At 40.2% G+C, this 23,523-nt stretch overlaps 1 protein-coding gene across 1 annotated transcript in view; it reads right to left on the bottom strand.

Moving 5' to 3' along the window:
* Positions 2,393-23,523, bottom strand: part of TAF3 (TATA-box binding protein associated factor 3) — a 114,250-nt gene continuing 93,119 nt past the window's right edge. The window contains exons 5-7 of the mRNA XM_021384347.1: positions 8,854-9,109; positions 5,265-5,371; positions 2,393-4,512 (exon numbers count right to left, since the gene is read on the bottom strand). Of these exons, the coding sequence (XP_021240022.1) occupies positions 4,398-4,512; positions 5,265-5,371; positions 8,854-9,109 (478 nt within the window). The 3' untranslated portion in view covers positions 2,393-4,397. The remainder of the gene's footprint in view (positions 4,513-5,264; positions 5,372-8,853; positions 9,110-23,523) is intronic.

Here is a 23,523-nt window from a genome sequence, read left to right as displayed (position 1 = left end):
CCCTTCCCTTCCCTTCCCTTCCCTTCCCTTCCCTTCCCAGTACTGACAGAAACAAGGAACTTGTTATTCACTAGAAAAAGCTTTCTCTCTGTGTTTAAACAGAATATATACGTGGAAGGTCTTCCACCTATCGTGGGTTCAGCTGACATTTTATTGGTTTAAATGGTGCGAATTGGCCACACGTCTCAGGCAATGGCTGCAATAGCTCGCATTTAAATGCTTTGGCTTGCAGCGGCCAGGTAGGAGCCGCTTGCTGGCCACAAATCTCCCGTTACAGTGTCCTCTGCCATTTTGCACGCAGGGATTAATAGCAGCTTTCTGCTTTTTAGGTTAGAGCTGATCCAAAGGGCCCAAGAGAAAGGGAGAGATTCCTAAATAGCATGACTGACACGACTGTGAAGAGGGAGTTTATTCAGAGCATTATCTAACTCATTCTTTGGCGAAGGAAACTCATCTACTTTTGAGACTTAAACTTCTAAAGAAAACTGCTATGATCTAAAGAGATTGGCCATAAAACTATTTGTATTGAAAACTTAGCCAGCACGCCTTTAGTGAACTTCATTCATTAACATTCTTCCTGGCAAGGTTTCCATATCTCAGCGTTCATTTTATACTTTAATTTGGTTAGTAGGTCTTTGTTTAATCGTCCTATTGAAAGGAGAACAAAGAAGGTTTAGGTGATACAGTGAAGTAATACACTATATTTTATCTCTGGAAAGCCCAGACAAAGTCAGCAGGCTCTGATACCCTCTGATTCGTTGGTGTTTTTTTTTTTTTTTCCTCTTCCAGGACATTCGAAATCACAAATCAGTTGCTGAGCATAAAGATCCTCACTGTACTGAGCTGCGGACACCTTCAGAAGAGAAACAACTTGTCAAGCAGAGAAATTATGCTTTGAGCACGACACACAGCCCCGAAGGAAGATTATCTCCAGAAAAGTGCATCTCCTTTACTCCGGGGATGGATGTTCTGCATTTATATCTCTGCCCTCCAATAAAATCTGTAGTCAAGATACGTATTTTTTCCACTTCTGGGCTTTTTGCTTCCTGTCTCCATATTAACATCATAGATTTTTCTGGGGGAAAAAAACTCATCAACAGTGATTTTGCTCAAGGAATATGGCATTTTGCGGTGAGGACCTGGCATTGCTGTTTTCTCCAGCAACCTGCAGGTATAGGCTGCCCTAAAGAAGACTTAAAAACTAGTCAGGGTAATAAAAAAGAGCTGTTTCCTAATCGATGTAGCTGCTCCCTATCCCCGAGGCTGGTGGAGCGGGAGCGGGGAGCTGCTCAGCCACTGTAAGCTGACACAGCTCCAACTGACTCCCAGCTGACTCCAGATAGAAATCTGGCCCTAGAGTAAAGGCAGGATTCAACAAGCTTTTCTCACGGAATAGCTTTTGCACTGTTTTCTAGAGTATTCCCTACCAATACTCATTGTGTCGCTTAGAACCACTCCGTTCCAGGCACTGGTAAAGGGGAAAGTTGCATCTGCCTTCTCTTTATATGAACACCATGACAGTGAGTTGTCTTCTCATTGAAATCCCTAATTCTCCACTTCCTACACCTTTTTAAACAGCTTTGTTCAAAAACTTCCATCTGGCTGTGACAACAGATACTTTCCAGAGGCAGTGCTTGCATCCTCTTCCACAGAGCCACTCTCCAAGACAGCGAAAGCACGCAGACCCCCTGATGCTCTTCTATGCAAACCAATGAGCAAAGCAACCCCTAACCACCCTAAGTACCATCCTCCCACTGGAGGAGCCTGCCGTAGGCCAAAATCTAAACCACAATTGGACTCAGAGGAACAAAAATGCCTGAATGTAAAATGAACCAACAGATGAACCAGCCCTAATTCTGGCAGAGCTTATAAAACCGCAAAGGAAATATAAGCCATGAGATTACAGAAGCAAACACAAAGATTTTGGTCTTTTTTTTTTTTTTTTTTTCCTTAGGAAAGAAGGTCCGTACCCACCCAGCGTTCAGAGGACAGCCATTTTTGGAAGCCGACTGTTCTTTTATGCCCCCAATTCCTGGTCTACACCAGCGTCAGCGAAAGGGGAGTCAGGCTCTTCACGGCTGCTGACCGAGGTTGCTCCGAAGCGATGACCCGGAGGTGAAAGGCCCCTTCTCCTGTTACTAATCCCGTGAGCCACACAAGCCTCCTGAAAATGATTCTTTCGTTTTATTACCACCGAGGTCATTTATGAAATCATAAAACCCTTGGTAGGAAACCAACCTGGCGGGCAGCAGCAATGCACACTCACGGAGATCTCTGTCCCACGGTAGGAATGGTAAAAGTTCTGCCCTTCTTCCACGCACCTTGAATAATTCAGTTGGTTAAATGAGAGAAGTTGTGATTAACTGAGCGGAGGAGGAAATGGATAAACAACTTACCAAAAGCTAGTTCTTTATTATTGCAACCCGAAATGACCAAAGACTGTATATTTTGTATGCCTGCGTATTACACGTGGAGAAAAACAAGAACCAGGTTTGAAACATTCAACAATTCGAAATAAAACATAGCAAACCCAAGAATTTTCTTGACTAACACACGGACTGGTAATTACCAGGGACAGAATATAAATGAAGTGGCATTGAACAAAGAAGGTAACAGTGCACTTTTAATAAACCAATTTCATCCATATCTCCACCGATTTGCAATTTAACAGTTCTATCAGCAAAGCCTCATTTCCCTAACTAGACCGGTACTTTTAAAAACATGACTAATTCATTCTCATTAATATCAATTTGGATGCATTTAAAAAATAACCCTTAATATCCGTGCAACAGGTTAAAGGGCTGTATGCTCAAACCTCAGATGTTTCTCACTGTACGGTCTGAAGTATAAATATCCCCAAATGAACCAATGTCTAAATTCTCCCTATGGCATCAGAAACAAAGGATGTGGGTTCTTTTTTTTTCCATTTTCTCTATTTATTCTTATATTTTGTTTAGCTCTGAGACCCACTGTTCCACAATATCTAATACTGACTTTTTTTTTCTCTCTGCAATTTTCCCCCTCATTTAAAATACAACTCATCTTCATTCTACTGGTCTTCCCAAGGGGATGCACAAAGCGGAGCAACGTGTCTCTTGGTCTTAACGGCAGCTGGCATGTCCTCCACCCCAGTGCAAATCTGTCCATTTTGGCAAACTCAAAACCACTTGTTAAAAAAAAAGAAACGGAAAAAAAAAGACCAAAAGCTGAGCTCCAGCTACAGATTAACACACTGGAGCTACCATTAAAAGTGCAGAGCCCCTGGCCTAAGCCCTCAATTCAGAAGGCATTTAAGCACATGTATAACTAAGTGTGGGAACAGTCTCCTTGAAGGCAATAGGATTACTCACTTCTTAAGAAGTTACCACATGTTTAAGTATCTGAATCAAGGCCTAATTATGGTGCTGGTTGACTTCTCGTGTGCGCACCACTGGGGCAGATCTCACCAATCCCTTAAAGCCACAAGGACAAGCGTGTGTCACACAGGCTTTTAATAGCTGCTAGGTTCGTCTTCTGAGGCAAACAAAAATAAAAATCCTCATGCCCTAAAAAATAAAAAGGTACTTTATAAATATCAGGTATTTACACGTGTCAAACTCTTTTGATGGGAGGTGGTTTTACACACCCGTGAAATGTACAAGCAATGAAACGGTCCGTTGACGAAGACTAAAAAACAAAACCAAGGTATAAAATATATTACAGGTCCACCGAAATAAATTCACACGGAAGAAAAAAATCGACAATAGAAACTTTTCTTTTTAAAAAATAGAAGATATATCACAAAAAGCTTGAACATGTTTATTTTATGTTAGTACTAAAAATCAAGGGAAAAAGCTTCTTATATTCTTGTCACAAAAATATTTACCAGCCACTTTTTATTTCCACGTTATGATTATCTGGCTCAGCAGGAGTAGAGGCTGAACTGCGCCCAGACTGAAGAAATCATTCCAGAAGGTCTTCTAGGTTTACAACTTACTGCAATTTACATTTTCTTCTCCTCTCAGCCCCTTACTGCAAAGGTTTCAGAGGAATAAAAACCAAATCAAGAAAGAATAGGACAGCTATCTGTATTTACAACATTCGTCTTTGTTGCTGGCAAGCCACAGGAGTGGTACCATGAACTACTGAAGTCCTCACATTGCTCTGTGCAAAAACGGCCCTCGGTAGGTGAAAGACAGCATCAGAATGTACCCAAATCCACCCCCCCGGGCTCGCACAGCCTGAGAAACGCAACAGCCCCCACACGGACAATAGATCCTTGCCCCCGATTCACTCCAGAGTCAAACCCATAACACCCGGTGACGGAGGGTGAGACGCGAGGACACCGCATCCCTCTGCGACGGAGTCAGGGCAGAAGTGCTGAAGCGACCGCACGACTTCAATCCCCGGCCAAGCCTTCAGTGTGCTCTGTGCTTCCTTTTCTTGTGTTTTTTATCCTTCTTCTTGTTGGCACACTTGGAGCAGAACCACTGCATCTCTTCTGGGGGCGCGGCCGTAATTCCGACGCAAGGCCTGTGGAGGACAGGAGAACGCCGTGTCGTCTCAATGTTACTGCTATTTCTTACCCAAACCAATTAAACTTTTCAGTGAGAGATGGGATCTGGCCTTCTACGTGCCCCCCCCAATTACTCTAGCAGTTATAATTATACAGATGAATATAATGATCTAGGAGAAATGTTTTGCTTTGAAACAAAAAAAAATGTACGGAAAGGGTAAGAAATCACTTTAACAGAAAACACGACTTTCAGACAAAATACGCTAGATTTAAAATCATTTCAAATGCTAATTTAATAAATCTGCAAAAAAAAAAAAAAAAAAAAACCTTATGATTTTACGTAGCTGTTAAAAAAAAAAATGCCTAAAAAGTGATTAATTCCCTCAAACCCTTTACAAGAGCTGACAATTATATTACTGTTCATACAGTGCTCTGTAACCTGGAATGTCTGCCTGTATACAGTGTGCTCACAATCCTGCACTTCTCACAAAATGACCAGAATCAGCAATATTTCCTGGTCGTTTCAAAAACAACTGTTATCACCAATTCCCATTAATTAAAGTAACGCTCCTTCACAGTTTAAAATCTGCTTTTTCAAATTCCACAGAAACAGAGATAAAAGTATCTTCCAGATTATTAAATTGGACACAGCAAAGCCATTCAAATACTCCAAGCCTCATGAACAACAACAACAACAACGAAAAGGTTTTAATAATATAGCCACAATCTGCAAGGGAACGGCAGAACAGGATGGATGAGAACAACTTACCAGTGATACCAATCATCGCAGTCATCACAACCTATCATTGGACTGCCATCATCTGGCTTGTTACAGCCAGGACAGAACCAGATCTGGTTACCCCATTCATCTCGGATCTAATGCAAAGAAAAGGAAAGTTAGTTGGTTTTCAGGGCTAAGCAGGCAGCAAAATCAATCTTTTTTTTTAAAAAAAAAGAAAGAAAGAAAAAAAGAAGCTTGTTGTTTATCCACCAAAGCTTTTCAATGCTCACTACTCTTACTTACGAATTCTCTTGTTGTATGTGTTCAGAATTACGTTTTAATTGGTTTCTCCTATACTGCAATGGACAGCAGAAGCATGCATTTTTTCTGCTTTGTCCTGTAAACCAGCAAAGCCAGTTATACCACCCGACCTATGCACAGTCATTCACATATAGCAGCCAGGGCTTAGTGACACAATTCCTTCTCTGTCTGTACTACCACGACCAGAAGACTTTTAAAATTCTACCCTGCTAATGGCAAGAACGAGCTACAGCAGGCTCCTGAGTAAGATAACAGTCTTATATGCATGTAACATATACAGTGCAATGTGTATATATTGCTTTATTACTTATTAGCCAAAGTCTTCAACTCAACTAGCTGATAAGATCAGGATATAAAAAAAGTTGTTACTGAGTAACTTTCCATTCCCCTTATGACATTTATGCCACAGTACAATTTACCAAAGGGTAAATGAAGCAGGAGAGGCAGATCATTTACAGTATTAGATGGCTGCGCACTGGATTTATCATATTCAGAATTTTATAAAAAATGTTAATGTTTACATCCTGCTAGAGCTGTATTTGTATTTTTAAATTTCAAATGCTTTCTTTAATAGTTTGGGTTTTTTTTGGTTTTACATACATAAAAAACGCCATAAAGTCCATTCAAAGGAGTGTAAAGTGACAATATGAAGTACAAAATGTCTAGGGTATTACCCTGATTTCACCATTTCTTTATGGAGATTTGCACATTATAACCGAATCTCAAAAATATGAACCATTTTGTTCTCAGCTTTTGTGCATTAGTGCAGTTACACGTATCTAAGACAATAACTTTTTGCTATCTGCAGAGCTTACAAACGTGGTATTAGAAAGCAGGAGATAAAAATCCCTGAAAAAAAAAAAAAAAGCCACTACATGGTGGTCTGTACATCTCACACCACTGCCAGAAAAATCAATAGGAATATACCAAAGCTGCAACCAACACATCACTCTTGACTGACTCCTCTTAAAGCCCTGATTTTTTTTGTGATCTAAAACTAGAAAATACAAAGCCCAGGACTGTTATGCAGGGAACAATCCCTTTCTAACAGCCATGTGCAGCAGGCAGCGTCATACGACAAACTGAATTTTAAAGCTCATTGCAATGATCATTCCTATCTACACATCTGCTTTCTGTTTGCGGACGCTGATGCTGGGCAGGCGTCCCACCTGGCTGCTGCCAGCGTTAGACAATGCTGCCTGATGTTGCTCCACCAGAAGATGGACTTTCTAACTTTTCCAAACTTAAGTTTCCAAGGGGATGCTTTTCTGCAGAATGCCATCTTGGGCTTTCAGAAGATCACGAGCTGGAAAGGGGCGGGGTGGTCTACATCCACTGAAACCTATCTGGATTTGTTAAACAAGAACTTGGGCTGCTGAATGAGGATGTCAAAATATTGCTTAACTTCTTTTTCCTTAATGGGTCGTGGAAGAAGGGACAGTATGTGACTGCTGAATGCTATTTTAGTACAAACCACTTAGAGTTAATGATCAGAACACGTTTACTGAGATACTATCCTGCAGGGAAATCCCACATCATATATTTTAACTATAACATCGTCCTCCTGTCCTTCCCTGCGGAAGGGAGTTGTGCACCTCTGTCATGCTGGCTCCAATCCTATCTCTAGAAGAACTTTCCCATGTGACCTTGGGAAAGCTGTTTCATCATTCTGTGTCTTGATTTCCCTCCATAAAAGAAGCTAAAAAATATATTAATTGTTCCTTTTTTTCCCCAAAATCTCTTTCAGTTTTTTAACTTAGAAACTTCTCACATCAGGAGTGTCTCTGCCTGCAAAGGTACTTGGATCCTAACACAGAAAAGCCCTGCTTTCAACTACGAAAGAAAAAACAACCCCGAGCCTACTGAGTAGAATTCTCTGAATTTTCCCTAAAGCACTGAGTGTTACCTCTGAAATACTGGCCCTAGGAAAAGTTACAGGTTTTCCTTCCTTAAACACTCATCACCTCTAAATTATTTGCCTCGAATGCCTACTGGGCAAAATAGGATGTAGTACAATATCTTGAAAACCTTTCTCTCCTAGAGTGAATTGCAAAGCTTCTGGAAACTACTGCAATATGTAAGGGTGACACCACACTTAGGCTGTGATAAAGAAGGTGAGGATGCATATCCTTCACCCCAAAAATACGCACAGCCTATGTGAGGTAGTTGAATACTGTAACCAACTCTGAAGTGAAATGTAGCAGCTGTTTAAATAGAGACCAGTAACATGATACAGCAGTTTAAGTCAAGGAGGGAAGAGCACCTTCTCCATTAGAAACAGCAGGGTAGATTTACACTAGGAATCATTATAAAAACAGGAAGAGGAAAAAAAAATAGAAAAAATCGTGTACCCATTGCAACTGAAGTACAGAAAGCTCTGTAATAAAAGCAAGTTTCAGGTGTTTCAAATGGTGAGTTTTAAACTGGTACCCGCTATAGATAAGCAAAGTGTCACCATCCAAGCTGGAACTTAGCCAGGACAGGGAGGATTACAACACTGCTGCTATTGTCAGTGGTATCTGCTGCTCTTCAGTGATTAGAAATGGTAGGACTACCACCTTACACTGCATCTAGAGTAGAAATTTTCCATAGCAGAACAGTCCTAGCCCTCCTGCCCGGAGGTGTGTCTCTGCTCGTTTAGAGAATGCAGTCCCTTCACTGTGTTGGATGGAAGACTTGGATGGGGTCCCAGGCAGCCTGATCTAGTAGGTGGTAACCCCATCCATGGCAGGGGGGTTGGAACTGAATGGGCTTCAAGGCCCCTTCCAACCTAAGCCATTCTATGATTTTCTAAAGTAATGAAGAAGTTTTAATGGCACCAGAGAGAGGTCAAGTTCAGAGCAAATGTCTACAAACTCAGATGCACAAACATGCACAATTTCTGTACGTTGGAGAAAGCAGGATAGAGAACAGTGCATTCTGCACACTTCAAATGAGGGCTAAGTCAGATTCGTCTGACTGACAGCAAAATCTATGGCGAGTTTGACATTTGAGGTTTCAATTCAAGGCTTATGAAAGTATCTACAAAAGAAGTAACCTCCAAAAATATATGCTCTAGGTGAAAATACCAAGCAGGATGCAACTGGACTTGTGGGAAGAAATTTAAATGTTGGGCTGGGAACACAGAAAAAAATTAGCCCTAGTAATAACATTTTAATTATTAACCCCTCCAAGCAAGTGTGTGGAAGCAAGGGCCAGAGGAGAGAGTAACATCACAAGTCCAGTGCCATCAGTTTGAAGTGATGAGTCACCGTGAAGCTCAGCAGTTCAGGAGATGAACGTCACTGGGACAACACATCGCAGCACTGATACCTACCACGTAAGTACTGACGGTCTCGGTCACCACGCTCCTAACGGGCGCTTTGGAGCCTCCAGCTGCAGAGATGGCTGGGGACGCTGGGGGAAGGAGGGCGGGTGAGACTGTAGGCTGTGGAGGAGCAGGAGCTGGAGCTGGAGGAGGGGTGACGTGCACAGGAGCTGGTACTGGTGATGGCACGGGTGGAGGTGTCTTGGGCCGGCTCACAGGAGTAGCAGGTTTGGCCTCTGGGGCGGGCACCACTTTGCTGATGACTCTGTGGGACCAAAAATGGGGATCGTTAGGAGTTGATGGGAAAGAAAGCAACGATCGATCACTGGGTAGATATAAAGAAAATATAGTACAGCTAATTCACATCACCTGTAAGTCAGCAAAGAGGCTGTTTCAACCAAACACAAGGCCCGCTCTTATTGCCACATCCATCCACAGACCCTGACTACTGGACAGGATGAAGTACAGAGCTATTACAAAGTGAATGCCAGGACAGCCTGAACCACTCTGTAGCCCGCTGTCATATAAATATTCTCTGTGGCTTTACTAAACCTCGTTTCGTTAAGTTTCATTACATTAGCTCAATTTGTGGGAAATATTAGAAAGGAAAGTTAATCAGCTGTGAACAGCACTGATTTTAATCTTCAAACTGAGCGACGATATCATCCTCTTAAGATTCTACATTAGGGGGTTCTGCAAATATTTGCTAGTTTGGTATTTCTTTCCTCAAATGTTTACGTAATCAGCAGTAGATCTAGTCAGGACAAATAAATGACGCACGCTATACGCTCTGCAGTTAAAATATTGCTATTTACTCGAGGAGCTGAAGTAGACAGGATGTATCTCTAGTAAATACAAAGTATAGAACAATCTTGCTCAGGAAAGGGGATACATGGAGGACCTAATATTTATTAACGACTGTTAGTATGTAGTGTTATTGATGTGCATATATCTTAACAGACAAGGCCTTTACAATAAGACTCTAGACTAGAAACACAGGGAGAAGCAAAAGGACATTTCAGAAAACAAAACAGAAAAACCTCAAACAAAACACTGGATAGCAGAATTTGTTTTTACCACATTTTGGTAAATCATTTAACTTATTTACATTTGAATGGTAACTGTGGGAGTACAATTAATTTGTGTAGGGACTAGAGGAAGAAGGAAAATTAAAGAAAGGTTACACATTCCAGAGAGGAGGACATCTAAGAAGGCAAAATAATAATAATAATAAAAAAAAAAAAACACAAAAAAGGAAAAACCACGATGAAAATGAAGTTGGAATGTTGGAACCACTCCCATGAACTAGGGGAGAAAAGTCAAGTTCCACTGTCAGTGGGAATTTTACTGGCAACTTAAGATTTTATTGCAACTCTCTCAGGATATTCAAAAGGCAGTATCAGTAGGGCCAGAGGCATTCAAGTCAATAATCCAAGTCATCAACTGAGAAAAAGTTGGAATTACATGATACTTAAAAGCTTGGCTGAGATAATAGTGTTTTCTCCCCAGATAAGCAACTTGCACTACTAATTCAGAATGATGGCAGGTTTTAGGAAAGAGAAAAAAGAGCAACGGGCTTGGGATTCTTGACTAGTCTGACAACTGTATCAATACATCAACTTTCTGAGACCTCACAGAAGTGACTATTGGAAGAAACACAAAACTAAGCAAGTTTAGAAACTTAAGAGTGGAGCAGAATCTAAAAGCCATTAGATGATTTTCCTGGCCATCAGCTACACTGAAGACACGCATACCACGTGATGTTCCAGCTGTTGCTTCAGATACCTAATTTGGGAGTTCAGGTTTTTCACATGCGTCAATAAGGTGAGAGTCAAAATACAGCACTCCTGACTCATCGTATGTGGCTTACAGAAGTAAGGAGGTCCCACTATCACGTCATCCTAGGAGCAACCTATACATCAACTCCAGCAAACTTCTCCTGCTAGTAGAGTACATTGGAAAAGTCACTTGTCTCCCATCAGGAAAGTTTTCTCTTTGGATCTTGAATGTCTATGATGCATTTCTGGATCAATGAAAACCTTAGCATTTGGCTCACTGGGGCTCCTCACAGACTGGGCACCTTGGCTCTGATGCATAAAATCATTGGATAACCCAAACTGGAAGGCACCCACACATATCATTGAGTACAACTCCTGACTCCACACAGGACCATCCAAAATTCAAACCCTAGGTCTGAGAGCACTGTCCAAATGCTCCTTCAACTCTGGCAGCTGTGTTCCATGTCCACAGCCCTCTGGTGCAGAACATTTCCCTAACAGCCCTCTGAGCTGCCAGGGCACACTGCTGACTCACACTCCAGTTCTTTGGTGCCTTCTGTTGTTCACTGTTCCAAAGCTGAATGCCTAAGACCTTGAGGGTGGGCAATGCTCCCATGGCTTGCAAAGTTGATTTGTGACTTGCAAACCACCTCTTAATAAAAGAACTCTTGGCATTAATAAGGGACGGGAGGGATGAAGAGCAAAATATTTGGCCCAGTAGAAGTCATTTGTATAGATTCAAACATTATTATTCCTTCTTCCGCCCCCATTTCTACCCCACTCCAAGCAAACAAAGTCCTGCTATGGGTTCTTCAGGGAGTCAACCATTCCCTAGTCTGGACTAGGAAATATATTAGCTAAAAGAATTTTAAACACAACTTTACACACAGTGTAAACAGTTTAAAAGAAGAATTAGCTAACACAATTTGAATAAGAGTGACCATGCCCAACTTAAGTATTAAATTAAATTACAGAATTTCCTGGTCAGATAAAGCCAGGTTCTCCTCCTGAACAGGGTCTTCGAAAGCCACTCTGATAATAACTGCAGAAACCGTAGGGACCATCACAAATGAAATCTTCAAAAACTACAAATATTCATTAGCGAGTGACACATACTCATTGATTGGCTGGTTTGCTTGAAGCATGCAATTAAGACATGTTCAGTATATAGGGCAGCTTGTTTATCTTGATTTTTAGAACTCAGTTATCAAAACGGGAGATCGGCATTTTGGAGCACGCTTGGCCCTACCACTCCCTTGGGCTAATAAAGTTCTGAGACTTAAGACTCCAGAGCAGAGAAATGAATGGCTTCGTGCTGCACCATTAGAGGCGATGGGGTAATCCCAGAGAGGGTGGTTGGGCCTGTCCTCCTTCCTGAAAAAGGGGCTTGCACACACAGCAACAGAGAGGTGGGAAGAAATCAAAGGGAAATAGCAGTCCCACGACTAATAATTAATGTTACTTCAGACTTGGAGAGAAACCTGATATCAAAACAGTATGTAAATGATGGCAAGATTTATGAGATCTATTTTACAGACAAGAAAAGTGAGGCACAGAGCACACTGCAGGTAGGCGGTACTTGCTACAGAAAAGCTTCTGTACTACTGCTACTGAGGTCCATGCTAGGATTTAAACTGCACGTTTGGACATCGCCATACCTATATTGTTACGTTCCTTCCCAAATGTGCATTTCCAAATTGTTACATTCCTTCCAAATGTGCTTCCAAAATCAAGGATTGCATGTTACAAGTCTGCAAGTACAATACTAAATAAGACGAAAATATCCCTCCTCTCCTCTCCTCATTGTTCAAGGTCCAAAAACTCTAAAACCAAGGCTGGATTCATATTTTTCGTTGTAACCAAATACAACTGAACACCAATCACCATCTACACACTTGGAGTCCCAAGATCAGAATTACACTTCTCTGCATGCTGCTTGCCTGGCAATGTATCACATACATATTCTGCACTGAAAGATAAAAATCAAAGCTGTTTTTGAATCAGAATAGTTCCCTTAGAATGAAGAGGTGTGAGAAAACCCTTGGAATAGATGTGGTAACAAGAGCCTCCATAAATCATAACTAAAGGCTACCACTCCCTTAAAAAAAAAAGAAAAAAAAAGAATTAATGTAAATACTGTGTATCTAGTTGTGTCCAACCTATATTCTCTTTGGATTTCTCCTTAAATGCTAACAGGACTGTATTTCTTACAGAACCTCAGTGTATTTATAATTGAACACACGTGTTGATAAGAAATTTAAAGTAAACCTCTTAACAATGGCAGAGTTAATGAAATCCCATTTTCGTCATTACTCCAGGGCAATCACTCTGTTCACATAAGACAGATCCAAACCCAAATGGTAAGAAAACTGTGTTGGCTCACGAGATCTCTACCGAGATCTTTAGCATCATGACAGGTCAGTCAGTTTATAATTGCTTCTAACTGGCATGAGCTGTAACATGCTACATCTGGAGCAAAATGAGGCTCCAAGGTGTGAAATAGTTTCCTATCTTTGGAAGTAATTTATTTGATTTCATTTTGACCCTTATGGCTGAAAGCCCCATTGACTGCTTCACATAAACAGAGGGAAAAGACACGTGTGTCGAAAGGAAATGGCTTTTCAAAAATAGGATATGGGCCACAGAGCTGAATGATTGCTATCGGTGATAGGCTCCAAAAATATGCTATACCAGTATTGAGAAAGGTATGGTCCAGAATCACATACGCTCTGCCTAGAAGTGGAACAACATTTTTAAAGCTCTAATTGTTTTCCAAAACCATGACCCATTTTTAAGCAAGGAGCAGGAGCTCAAGGTCCTCGGTATGCAGGAAAACATCACCAACAACTATACCAATGTAATTATAACTAGCACAACTGCCACTCACATTATTACGGGTGATATTTTTATCTGTTAGTGTTGATATTCCCTTATTGATGCAAGTTCCTCAATGCTAGAAAGTGAGGTGATGTAACTATTTTGATTACTGAGAAATCTCACACTCGTAACTGAGATTGTTCCACTAGAAAACAGAATGAAATACTCTAAGACCTATGGGTAAAACTGTCAAAAACACCCAGGGGAATTAGGAACATTTCCATATGGTTTAGATTCCTCACAGATTAGAGGTGATTTTGAAAATTTTATTCCAACCCTGGAGGAGAATCGGTGTAATTTAAGCTCTGTAATGTAAGCTAATTCCCATATTACTTTTAGAAAGGGAAATTTAGTTTTTATCTCTCTTATGCCCTGCTGAATATTTTATTCTGTGCAAACAAGTCGTATTGGCAAATAGAAGCTCCACAAATATGCGCTATGACCAGCTCGCATGCTTGCAGAGTGCCAAAACGCATCAAACCTCCAGCCAAGCCCCTAGCAATTTTGCAAGTGAAAAGACTTCAATATGTAACCTAGAAATATTAATAAAAACATATTTTCATGTGATTAATTGCTTGCAATGTTACATTCTTCTCTATCAAAGAGAATGCGCTATGAATACGTATTTCAAAATACCATCCATTTCTGTGGACGTCGTCTGGCCTAATGCAGGTGGCAGAGGGTCTGTGTAAGTGTACAGAGCTTTGATGGTGCCCATGGAGCTCAACAGCTCATTCTTCATTTCAACACTATGGCAAAACCCTGCAAACACCCCTTCCTGGACAAATGAATCTAGCAGTTTCAAAGGCAGCGTGTCACCTAATCCCATTCACAAGTTTATTGAGCCTCATCTTAAAACCAGTTAATCTTCTTGTCCCCACTATTACCCTGTTTCAGGATCTCACCGCTCTGGTGGCACAGAAACCTCTTCTAATTTCCAGCTTCCATTCATAGCCAATTAATTCCCATTTGTTTTTGTGCCAGCATTATTCTTTACTTAAATACCTTTCTCCCTCCAAAATGTTTATTTGCCTGATGTACATGTAGCCAGCAACCATATCCCTTCTTCACATGCTAGACAAAACACACTAAGTTGTTCTCCTCTCCTCTCATAACACAGGCAGCCCTATGCTCACCCTAACAGTGCTCCGAGGTCCCCTTTACATCTGCTGTCTACAATTCACTGTTCCCAAACACAAGCAGTGTTCAAGAACTGAATATAACATTTCAGATGAAGTATCAACAGGCTCTCATGTCACAGCTCACACACTTCCACTATCTCAGCTAAAATTACCACTTGCAATGCATCCAATGGTCACACTTGCATCACGTTGGTAGCTGTCATTCTACAGTCAACTAATGATCCCACACCCACTTAATTCACCTACTGTAGCGATATACCTACTGACCAGCTCTTTACTTCTGGCTCAAATTTCTTTTAGTACTCTTCAAATACAAAGCCTAAACTGCATTTTTTTCTTTTATTGAATTAAAAAGGATTTTTTCCCTTCCCAGTTCTTTCTAAACAATCTTCAGTTGTACTGATGTGGTCCTTCCACCTCACTGACAAAAAATGACATCAGTGCTCTGCCTCCTACTGTGACTAAATTTGTAATGAAATTATTAAATCACATCAGTGCTGAAACACATCCCTGAGCGTGTTCACTAGTAACCTCCTCTCTGGTTAGATAAGCTCTCCTGTAAGTCTCAGTTGCTATCTTTCTTTGAGCTAGTTCCTTTCTACTGAACAGTTCCTCTACTAATCCTCATCTTTGTCAGCTTCACTATGAGTATTAAACATCTTCCTAAAATCCAAGGAGCTTGGATTTGCCATCTCTCATTCATCCAGAAGACAGCATCCCTTTTCCTGAAGATAGGACAGCTGTCAATTTTATTCCAGCCATGCACATGTGAGCATATCAACTCTTCTCCACTGCAGCTGAGACTTTCCCTTGGAGGGGATGTGATTTGATCGAGCACTCAGCAACTACTTCCTCATGTACTCCATGGCTGAGAGGTGGAGGCGGTCACTCTAGGCACTGAGATGCATGGCAAGAAAATCAGCCCTCCCCAGCTGCAGCTCTGTCAGGGACTGCCAAATGGACCACACTAAGCTAGAAAATCAGTTGTTTTATCAAAGATTGATATCAAGTTGGTTTAGCACGGTTTACTTTCATTTTGGTTTTTATTCCATTTATTTGCAAGCCTTTAAATAGCTCTTCCTCCAAAACCTGTAATTATTTGTATTGCTGTCATCAGGTATCTAGAACACTTATCCTCCTTTCTCTTCTTCAGCGCTTCTATTTTCTCTTTTATATTAGTTATTGAAACAGATTTAACCAACACTAATTTTTAAAACAAAACTACATGTATTAAAAAATTACTTGTCCCCTAGTCTGTAGATTCACAAGCCAGCTATTTTGTAACTTAGAAGGAAGATTATTCCCTTTTTTGACATCAGTGTGCAAACATCCCTATATTTCTCTTCCTGATCTATTAAAGTTAACTTTCACCACTGTCAGTCTACTGCCACTATTCCTCTTGTCCTAATTCTCAGGATAGGGGAGAATGAACATAGGATTGAAGATGTTGGAACAGGCTCCCCAGGGCAGTGGGCACAGCCCCAAGGCTGCCGGAGTTCAAGGAGCGTTAGGACAGCACTCTCAGACACAGGGTTTGAATCACGGGTGGTCCTGCATGGAGCCAAGAGTTGGACTTGATGAACTTTGTGGGTCCCTTCCAACTTGGGATATTCTGTGATTCTGTTCTTGGCTCATACTTGCATTATTCTTCACCTCCTCCCTGTCTTCACTTCCATGGTTCTCCCTTCTTTTCCTATTTGCTCAATATCCCTTGCAACATTTAATTCAGCTTGACTTATGGCAAGCCTGACTTCACCCCCGCAGTCTTTTGCTTTGAAGATGTAACCTCTTTGCTAACAGTCCTTTTCTCCTAGAGGTTAAGATGCTTACTCCCAAAACCCATTTTGAAGGAGTTACTGATAAATGTATTCATTTCCTGCAAGCCTTCCCTTTCCATAGGCAGACATCACCACTTCTGAATCCATTAGGTCTTCAGCCCAGCTGACTTTATCTCTTTTGGTTTATGGACATTTGCACTCTTGAAATTGAATTACAGGTTTTCCACTGTTTATTTTTCCATTACTTTAAGTGAAACAGAGTTCTGTCCTTGGCCTCCATCCTCTATATCTGTTACACCAGGCTATCTCTCCCCAAAACCACAAATGCCTTTCTGCAAACGACTCCCACATCTCCCTCCTATTCTTCTCACCATCCTGATTTACAGCTCTGGATGGTTCATCATCAGTCTGACAAAACAAAATGGAGCTGGTAGTGTGGCGTCTTGGTATCTCTCATCTTCTCTCTGTTATCATCAATAACGAGCTGCTCAGATCTTTGACGGGAAAACCACCTAGCATCGCTCCCTTGTGCTGAGCTCTCAACAGCAAAACCAGAAGCTGGTAAAACATGTTCATTCCAATAAGCTCTGTGCAAATTTTCTCTTCTGTGTTCATTGCAAACTGCCCTTTATTGTCATTTGTTCTGGGAAATGCTACGGAATGTACGATCCAGAGACTGCTTGTAAACTAGTTGTACATCTACCCTCTTCAATGGGAACCAGGGTATATTATGAAATTTAATTAACTACTAAGAATGTATCTTAGTACTTAGTATTTAATTAACTACTAAGAATGCCATCAGTGGGCATAGAAACCTCTACAATGGTAATTTCCAGCTTGTTACCTTGCAGGCTCTGTACAGCAACAACTCAGCTGCTCAGGCAACAGTTCTACTAAATTCAGGTAGGAGCATCTTCTTCTCTTGCGTCTATGCAAGGTAATTTCTCCATGGACCTCCTGTCCATGTCCAGCTCACGGGAACTAAAATACATATTCTTTAGTCTACATAGTCTACTCAGTTTTGTTTAAAAACTTCAAAATAAAGAAGCAACTCTACTAAAGACAGTAACAAATCAGTATTTGGCTCCTGCAGTAACCTTCTATCGGGGCAAAGCTTATTTTTTAAACAAATGCCCATTTGCCTTTCTATTCATTCACCCACATTTGATCCATTTATGTTGTGCTTTATAAGGGCATGTCTATTTACACAAGCAATTCACTTACGTGTCTAAACTTGCCTGAAATATCTTTTTCTTTAATTGAGGTATACAGTATACAATTTTTTACTCTTGAGTAATAAGCAGAAAAATCAAAGAATCTCCGAGTAAGTTGTTTTGTTTCCTAATGACTCAAGCCTTTTTAAGGATTCACTTCTGGAGTCACCACCCGACATGGCCAGCAGCAAAATGAAAATAATTTATTTGCTGCAGCCTACCACCTACCATAAGCTGGATGAATAATTAGTCGGGGTGGCTTCTGTAAAAAAAAAAGAAATAGCCAAAGACTAAATCTGATGTTGGAAATAACTCACACTCAAAGAAGAAAAAAAAAATACTCTAGACCAACTTTAGAAATATAAACGGATTATTTGCTTCTTTTGATAAAAGGGATATAGTTTTCATTTTTTTTCGTTTAAAAGTTGCAATCCTGCAGCAAGGGAGGGGCTGAGGAACCTCCACTGCAATGAACAGGACTTCTGGGTGGATACAAGACCACACATGGGGATTTCACTGCAGGACTGGGGCCAATATGTTACACTCAAACAGAATGATCAGGAAAGGGATATGAATCATACCCAGAAGAGCATCTCCATTAAAATGCATATCCATTCAGAATTTAAAAAGGCATTGGAAAATCAGTCCTCCAGTTCTTATAATTTAACAATTATAGAACAGAAAAATGTGTGTCTATACACACACACACAAACACACATGTACAAAGATTTATGAGAGCTGCAAAGATCACTGGAATTCCTAAAGAACATCTCTCTCAGAGAGGAGTGAGATCATTTGTCATCACTCTGACTGCTCACTTAGGTGGTCTATAGATCATATCAAAATGATTTAACCATTACACACTGTTCTGTCTTACAGCAAAAGCTGGACTGGCACCCAGAGCGTTAATTCTGTTAACACAGTTAACTCAGCCTTTCACTGCTTAATGCTAAATTGTAAAATAATTGGGATACCCATTAGTACTGCAATAAACGAGACTTTTGCTGCCTGGACTCTACTGTTAAATTTTCCCAAACAGTGGTTTACCCTTCTATATTTTTCTCCCTGAAGTATCACTTCTTCCCTCCTACTTAATTCTGCAGCAAGTTCTCCTTCAGAGCATTCTGTTGAATAAGCAGTGTCTTGCAGGGTAACCAACACCGCCCACAGCTGTGTCCCACAATAGCCCCATGCTGCTTGCATTACATCTTTTGGAGGATTTGGTCACGGTGCCTTAATTGCTACAAACACTGCTCTTATTCATAAAAACGTGCGGAAGGAGGGGCTTCCAGCAGGATTCCTTTACCTGTTTCCCCACCACAAAACAGTGAAATAAATGGAACGGGTCATGAGCTACTTGGCTGGTAATGCAAATCTATGGCTTGACAAGTCAATAAAAAGTCAAGCCTTTCCTCTCTAGCCACACATAGAGAGCCAAAGCTAGAGGCAGACAATTTGGATATGTCTACAGAGGGAGTTTAATGAACCCCATTATTCAGCTATTGTGGGCAAACACTATGTAGACAGTAATCTAAATTATCAACATCTGAATGGCTTTCTGCTAAACAGCACCTGAAGTTCAAAAGTTTTTTCATAAAGCCTTGTTTATCCAAAAGAGAACAACCTTATTAAAAATGGAAGCTCATGAATATCCACCAAAGACCATACTGTAAAAATCAGATGCATTCTTAAAAACTACACGCGGCAGAATTTTGATTTAATTGAAGCTAAGAGCAAAGTCATATCTTAGATATCTAGCTTTTTTCACGTCTCCCAGAGTGTTTTGAGTACTTCCCAATAAATGCATATTCATGTTAGTGCAGATTCCCAGTGAACTCTGGGGAATACCAACACAGTACCTTGCCTAATTTCTTGAATTCAACTAGCTCAATAAAAGGTGTATCCATGGAACTGCTAATACCTCTTCTCTGCTCCTTTGGTCCAACTTACCTTTTTTTAAGTCTGATTTTGTATGTGTGTGTATGTGCAATGTTCCCAAGAAAATTCAACCTCTAGAGAACTTGAAGCTCAATTTCAACCCTGCCCATGGCAGGGATGTTGGAACTAGATGATTGTTAAGGTCCCTTCGAACCCAAGCCATTTTATGATTTTGCGATTCAATTCTTCTGTAAATTAAACTTGTTGCAGATAGGAAATTCATATTTTAGGCAAATGTTTTAGGATAACATTACCCTATAACAAAGTTGGTGGCACTCTGCTGCAGGTTAGCTGGTAAAGTTTCACACAATTTCAAAAATAATGAATTAAGAACTGTTGAACTGGAATTTTGTTGCCCAACCGTGGCTGCACTTAAAATAATCTGTTCTTGAGCAAGTAGTAATGATGACCCAAGCCACCAATTTATAAAAAATAAGCACCTCCAGCAGTCCAGCTGTGTTTCAAGTAGGGTTATAGCGTCAGCATCATGCCATTTCCTCAAGCTGCATTTCCCTTCCAGCTCCTAGTTTGTCAGACACATATCATTTTGAGAACTTACAAAAATACGTGTTATTATTGCATCTTATTGTGGTGGAAGTCCTCAGATGGATCAATCACAGAAACTCAGTGTAACAAAACAGAAAGCGACAGGACAGGCTCCCCTCTTAGTCCCTAGATAATATTTCTGGGTCACCAATATCACAAAGAGAGATCACATCTATTGTCACAAAATCATTTGGTCTATATTGCCACTTGGCTTTCAGATGTTCTACAAAGGATGTCTAGCTGGTTACGTTGGTGGCATTTTTGTCATGGGAATATCATGCCATTGAGCAAGCCTCCAAAAGAACCTAAGTTAGGCCTTGGACTGATAACATTCTAGCAAGTGATAAAAACCTTTAGTGGAGTCAATTAAATATGTGGATAAAAAGCTTCTCTCTCTTAATCCTTTTAGGAATTTATTTTGAAGTCCACAAGTTATTTAATACACATTTTTACAGACACACATACCTGAGTATGTGTGCAATTTTTTGGAGACGGTTATATATATACTGACTTTAAAACTATGCAAGACAAGGGCAGTTTCATAGGAGCAGCAGGCCAGATTTGCAAGTTAAACACTGTTAAAATACCTAAACTTTCCCTATTCATGTCTTTTTTTCCAGGTTCTCTGCCGATTGCAGAGCTATGATACAATGCAGTAAGCGTCTGGAGCAAAAGCCTGATATTTTAATATGAAGATCAGAAACTTGATTTCACAAGTACATATACATATACGCATTTCCCTCTCTCTATATAAGTGCACATATATGTGCATTTGTATATACATATAAAGGCAAAGAAGCACTGAAACAATGACTAACGAATGGTACTCAGCATTGGGGTCTGGTATTGTCAGAAGTAATGTGTTTTTTCTTAAAAATCATATTTTAATGTAGAATTTATCTGAAGTATCAGAAATTACAGCACATATTTTTGCTTAAGTTTACATCAACCGTGGTAGTAACTGGAATGTCAGTACCTCATCAATAGATATGCCTTTTAAAAACTAATGCGTATGAAACCTAAGTGTGTGCAAGTTTTTATGTGTATGAAATGATTTATGCTTAGGAAAAGTAACTAGACAAAAAGAAACCATAATGCAACTGAATAAAAGAATTCTGCTCATCATTTGCAGATGATTTTAAATTGAAACATCTATACTAGCTTTGTGCTTTAAAAATCTTTTTTCTTGAAAAAAGATAGCATCTCTAGTTCCTTCCTATACTAACTCAGTTAGCAGCCTTCTACCCTGATAACACAGGAGTGGAAAAAAACAGTGAAAAACCCTTCCAACGTATCATTCAAATCATATCTAAAAAGGTGGTCATAAATATTTTAGAACCCAAGCAAACTAATAAGAGTTAGGCCCATTAAGGATAAGATCTTTTACAACAAATTAAATAAAACAATTTATTGAAGCCTGGACTTGAGATAAACTAGATTTACTAGCTGACCCTTTATTCATTTAAAGAACAAAATTAGCTCTAATTGCATTAGAATGGAATCCAGTAAATTTCTTCTAATGTGGCATCCATGCAAGTATTGCTGTAATTGTTTACAACTAAGATGGAAATGCTTTGATTATAATCTACTTTCTCCTTGTTTTACTGCACAGTTAAAACACTTCCAAAAAAACACCGAACTGCAACATTTTTTCCTATATTGGTCCCTCCATCCTTAAGCAACAGCTACATTTTCATGTCTATTAAGCTGACGTTACTAATAGCTATCTCTTTTGAACTGATGTGTGTTGGAAGAATATTTGCAGGCTGGACAAGCTTGACTGGTCAGTATATACTTGAATTCATAGAAACAACAAAGGAGAATCCTTTGCCACAGTGAATGTTGGTTTGGACATTGGTCCAAGCAGAGGAGCTCAGAAGCAACATAACTGGAAACTGCTCCACTGCAACGTCATTTTCCTCAGCACTGCAGTATTTAAGTAAACTTGTGCTGCCATCATTTTGCTGTATCTACATAGAGATCTGAATTTCCATTTTAAGTGCCATTCAGTCTGGGATCTTTTCTTCAGATACTTGATATTAGGAAGAATGTCTTCATGCAAATGATGGTCAGGCACCAGATCAGGCTGCCCAGGGAAGTGGTGGAGTACCCATCCCTAGAGGTAGTTGAGAGAAGTGGATGTAACACTAAGGGATATGGTTTAGTGTTGGTCTTGGTAGTGTTAGGTGATGGTTGGATTTGATGATCTTCAGGGTCTTTACCAACCTAAATGATTCTACCATTTGATGATATACTTTCTGGCCTGACCAAGATCTCTAAGTACAATCTTTTGAATGAAGTTCCCCAAAGGAAACCAACTTCCAAATGAACAGGTATTTAACAACAGCTCCCAACAGCTTTTCCTTCTAACAGAGGGAACTGAAATCATTCATTAATCCATCTAGTTTTTACTCCTCAATTTCTATCAATCCTAAAAGAACTTAGATTCTGGCAACTTTCTATGGCCATTCACAGTAATTTAAAATAATCTAATGCTAGTATAAACTCCAGAGACATCTCAATTGACACACAACAATTACCTGATACTCATCACCAACACAGATGAAATGTAAGTTTAACTTTCCCCTAACATAACATATCACAGAAGCATAGCTCTTGCTTCTGTCTCATACCAGCTATGTAAAAGGTTTATGAACCTACTACAGTCTTGCAACTAGTAACTTTAAATCCAGGTAGCAGAGATTTCTGGTGTTACTTCAGCAGCCCAAGCCACATATGCAATGCTTTGTCTCAGAGCTTTACATAATGATCACTACATATGAAAATATGCTCTGAGTCCAAGCTAAATATTAATTATTTAGGATGAAAGAAAAAAGATTATCTAGAGTAGGAGAGCTCCCCTTCAAGCTCCTTAGACAATGGATCAACATGCAACACAAAACAGTTCCCAGACCCAGAGCCACGTGGTATAAACTGTGTTTGCTTCTGCTTCAGCAAATTTCTTTCTGGGATTTGCCTGGGAAAACTATGACAAATCCTAAAAGCTATAGCAAAGCTCCAACAGCTCTTCTCTGCCGTTGTTCAGAGGATGCAAGTGGCAACACAGTCATCACACTCAGACAATGTTAAGGGGGCCCAAATGGTAGGCATAGACGGGGGATACTTAAGGTAGGAAAGGAAACAAGTATGCAAACAGAGATGGAATACTAAGGACTGAAGACTCATTTGGTTATGTAGCCTAAAGCAGTAGAAAGGACAAGTATCAAGTGAAGGAGATGGATTTTCCCTCCTATGCCAATAGATGCACACAGGAAACAGAGATAGAAGTGGGTTTTCCAAAAGGCCAAAAACCTAGATGTCAGTATCTCTTACCACTGCAGGCTAGCACAGCTGAAAATGACGTGCCCATACGATTTGCAGCAAGCAGATAAAGTATGAGATCTCT

This window comes from Numida meleagris, chromosome 1 (genome assembly GCF_002078875.1).
Source record: "Numida meleagris isolate 19003 breed g44 Domestic line chromosome 1, NumMel1.0, whole genome shotgun sequence".
NCBI lineage: Eukaryota > Metazoa > Chordata > Aves > Galliformes > Numididae > Numida > Numida meleagris.
Note: the sequence above shows the minus strand (reverse complement) of the source record. Positions and strands in the feature narration are given on the sequence as shown.